The sequence below is a fragment of the Chlorocebus sabaeus genome, chromosome 6 (genome assembly GCF_047675955.1).
Source record: "Chlorocebus sabaeus isolate Y175 chromosome 6, mChlSab1.0.hap1, whole genome shotgun sequence".
In the NCBI taxonomy this organism is placed as follows: Eukaryota; Metazoa; Chordata; class Mammalia; order Primates; family Cercopithecidae; genus Chlorocebus; species Chlorocebus sabaeus.
Window position 1 is genome coordinate 25,495,493 of NC_132909.1, and position 4,057 is coordinate 25,499,549.

Here is a 4,057-nt window from a genome sequence, read left to right on the forward strand (position 1 = left end):
GTTGGCGCCCACCTGAATGGGGGGTGGGGGGAGGAAGCGGTGGCTTCGGGCCTCGCGGACTGCGGCCGCCACCTCGGGATCCCGGCCCCAGAGTCAAGTTTGTCTCCTCCCTCGGTGCGCCCCTCCCCATGCTCGCCCCGGCGTCCAGCTTGGCTATTCCCGGAGACCGCCCGTCCCTCAGGAAAAAAATCGGCGACTCCACGCTGGGTAACAACGCCTGTCCCGCGCGCCTAGCAAGTTGCGCGCTCCGGCCTGGAGAAGTAATTATAAAGAAAGTTTTCCAGCCCGGGCGGATCGACCGGCCAGGTCCTCCAGGCTCCCGGGCCGAGGCCGCCTCCGCTCCCCGCCGGGTCCTAGCGCCCCGCGCGGCGCCGCCCGTGGGATTCCGCCGTCCCCCGAGAGGTGCCTCTGCGCGGAATCACAGGGGTAGCCTGGAGATCAGAGCTAGGAGACGCAGAGCCACCGCGCTCCGGGCCTCTCCGCGCGTCCCAAACGGCCCCCCACCGGCCCCTGCCCGCCCCGCCGCTCTGCGCCGCAGCCTCCCCGGGACGCGGGTCCCGGACAGGCCTGGTTCTGGTTTTGAAAGCGAGTCCGAGCCACAGCAGCTCAAGACCAAGACTCGCCCTCCGCCACCCACCCCTACCCCATGCAGCCTCGGGATACTCCTGGGCTCCCAGCCGTGGCTGAATATGGGTGCCTAGGGGAGGCGGGAGGAGGGGGCCCCCGCCACCAACCACGAGGGCGCAGGGGCGACAGCTGGGCCGGGGGCGGAGCTTGGAGCGAGCGCCGCGGCTCTGCTGGTCGCGCAGGAGGCGGTGGGCGTTGCGCCGCGGCCTGCCTGAGGAGCGCAGCGCTGGGCCCCGCTGGTTCGCCGCTCCATCCCGGCAGCGCGCTAGGACCCAGCGGGCGCCGCGCCGCCGCCGCCCGGGGACAGAGGCCGCCTCGGACTCTAGGGGGCGACGCGGCCGCCGGGTATAAAAGCTGGGCCGACGCGGGCCGGGCCATTCGCGACCCGGAGCTGCGCGGGCGCGGGCGAGCAGGGTCTCCGGGTGGGCGGCGGCGACGCCCCGCGCAGGCTGGAGGCCGCCGAGGCTCGCCATGCCGGGAGAACTCTAGCTCCCCCATGGAGTCGGCCGACTTCTACGAGGCGGAGCCGCGGCCCCCGATGAGCAGCCACCTGCAGAGCCCCCCGCACGCGCCCAGCAGCGCCGCCTTCGGCTTTCCCCGCGGCGCGGGCCCCGCGCAGCCTCCCGCCCCACCTGCCGCCCCGGAGCCGCTGGGCGGCATCTGCGAGCACGAGACGTCCATCGACATCAGCGCCTACATCGACCCGGCCGCCTTCAACGACGAGTTCCTGGCCGACCTGTTCCAGCACAGCCGGCAGCAGGAGAAGGCCAAGGCGGCCGCGGGCCCCGCGGGCGGCGGCGGCGGCGGCGACTTTGACTACCCGGGCGCGCCCGCGGGCCCCGGGGGCGCCGTCATGCCCGGGGGAGCGCACGGGCCCCCGCCCGGCTACGGCTGCGCGGCCGCCGGCTACCTGGACGGCAGGCTGGAGCCCCTGTACGAGCGCGTCGGGGCGCCGGCGCTGCGGCCGCTAGTGATCAAGCAGGAGCCCCGCGAGGAGGATGAAGCCAAGCAGCTGGCGCTGGCCGGCCTCTTCCCTTACCAGCCGCCGCCGCCGCCGCCGCCGCCCTCGCACCCGCACCCGCCGCCAGCGCACCTGGCCGCCCCGCACCTGCAGTTCCAGATAGCGCACTGCGGCCAGACCACCATGCACCTGCAGCCCGGTCACCCTACGCCGCCACCCACGCCCGTGCCCAGCCCGCACCCCGCGCCCGCGCTCGGCGCCGCCGGCCTGCCGGGCCCAGGCGGCGCGCTCAAGGGGCTGGGCGCCGCGCACCCCGACCTCCGCGCGAGTGGCGGTGGAGGCGCGGGCAAGGCCAAGAAGTCGGTGGACAAGAACAGCAACGAGTACCGGGTGCGGCGCGAGCGCAACAACATCGCGGTGCGCAAGAGCCGCGACAAGGCCAAGCAGCGCAACGTGGAGACGCAGCAGAAGGTGCTGGAGCTGACCAGTGACAATGACCGCCTGCGCAAGCGGGTGGAACAGCTGAGCCGCGAACTGGACACGCTGCGGGGCATCTTCCGCCAGCTGCCAGAGAGCTCCTTGGTCAAGGCCATGGGCAACTGCGCGTGAGGCGCGCGGCTGCGGGACCGCCCTGGACCAGCCTCCGACGGGGACCCAGGGGTGGTTTGGGGTCGCTGGATCTCGAGGCTTGCCCGAGCCATGCGAGCCAGGACTAGGAGATTCCGGTGCCTCCTGAAAGCCTGGCCTGCTCCGCGTGTCCCCTCCCTTCTTCTGCGCCGGACTTGGTGCGTCTGAGATGAGGGGGCCAGGCGGTGACTTCTCCCTGCGAGGAGGGGAGAATTCTTGGGGCTGAGCTGGGAGCCCGGCAACTTTAGTATTAAGGATAACCTTGTGCCTTGGAAATGCAAACTCACCGCTCCGATGCCTACCGAGTAGGGGGAGCAAATCGTGCCTTGTCATTTTATTTGGAGGTTTCCTGCCTCCTTCCCGAGGCTGCAGCAGGCCCCCATGAAAGGAGGAGGGGAGCAGGCCCGTGGCAGGAGGAGGGCTCGGGGAGCTGAGATCCCGACAAGCCAACCGGCCCCAGCCGCTCCTCCGAGCCTGTCCTTAGAAATGGGGGGAAACATAGGGACTTGGGGCTTGAAACCTAAGGTTGTTCCCCTAGTTCTACATGAAGGTGGAGGGTCTAGTTCCACGCCTCTCCCAGCTCCCTCCGCACACACCCCACCCCAGCCTGCTATAGGCTGGGCTTTCCCTTGGGGCGGAACTCACTGAGATGGGAGTCACCAGGTGACCAGTGGGAGCCCCCACCACGAGTTAGACCAGAAAGCTAGGTCGTGAGTCAGCTCTGAGGATGTATACCCCTGGTGGGAGATGGAGACCTAGAGATCTGGCCGTGGGCGGACTTGAGGGGTGAAGGGCCACTGGGACCCTCAGCCTTGTTTGTACTGTATGCCTTCAGCATTGCCTAGGAACACGAAGCACGATCAGTCCATCCCAGAGGGACCGGAGTTATGACAAGCTTTCCAAATATTTTGCTTTATCAGCCGATATCAACACTTGTATCTGGCCTCTGTGCCCCAGCAGTGCCTTGTGCAATGTGAATGTGCGCGTCTCTGCTAAACCACCATTTTATTTGGTTTTTGTTTTGTTTTGGTTTTGCTCGGATACTTGCCAAAATGAGACTCTCCGTCGGCAGCTGGGGGAAGGGTCTGAGACTCTCTTTCCTTTTGGTTTTGGGATTGCTTTTGATCCTGGGGGACCAATGAGGTGAGGGGAGTTCTCCTTTGCCCTCAGCTTTCCCCAGCCCCTCCGGCCTGGGCTGCCCACAAGGCTTGTCCCCCAGAGGCCCTGGCTCCTGGTCGGGAAGGGAGGTGGCCTCTCGCCAACACATCACTGGGGCTGGGAGCAGGGAAAGACGGCTTGGTTCTCTTCTTTTGGGGAGAACGTAGAGTCTCACCCTAGATGTTTTATGTATTATATCTATAATATAAACATATCGAAAGTCAATGTCGGTGTCTTTTTAAAACCAGAAAGAAGCTACTTCCAAGGTTGTCTGTGGGCCAGGCCACATTTGTAAATAATACAGCATTTTCCCTGGCTGCAATCCTGACTTTCATGAGCTCTCCATCCACCCCCAGCCCCTCTTTACCCTAAGGGGGTGACTTATTTCCCCCAGGCAACACAAATAAACAGCAGAGGACAAGGCTCCACGAGGAGAATGTCCAGAGCCTGAAGGCAGTCTCCAGGTCAGGAGAGGGGGCCTTCGAAGAGGTTAGGGGGCTGAGGCTTTGGCAAGGTCTTATCTGCCCCTGGGAGGGGGAGAGGGAGTCCTCTGCATGAGGGGCAGGCCCAGCTCAGCAGGCCCAGGCTCAAGGAGCCCTTTGTCCAGACTTCCTTCCAAATCACCTACAGCTCCAGCCCCGGCAGCCTCACTCACACCCACCACAGCTCCAGCTTCCACCAGGA

At 66.2% G+C, this 4,057-nt stretch overlaps 1 protein-coding gene across 1 annotated transcript; it reads left to right on the forward strand.

The window, feature by feature from the left end:
- Window positions 1-988: 988 nt before the first annotated feature.
- Window positions 989-3,598, forward strand: CEBPA (CCAAT enhancer binding protein alpha). Its single transcript, XM_007996240.3, has one exon. It carries the CDS (start codon window positions 1,124-1,126, stop codon window positions 2,195-2,197), a length of 1,074 nt encoding a protein of 357 aa, XP_007994431.3. The 5' UTR covers window positions 989-1,123; the 3' UTR covers window positions 2,198-3,598.
- Window positions 3,599-4,057: the final 459 nt, after the last annotated feature.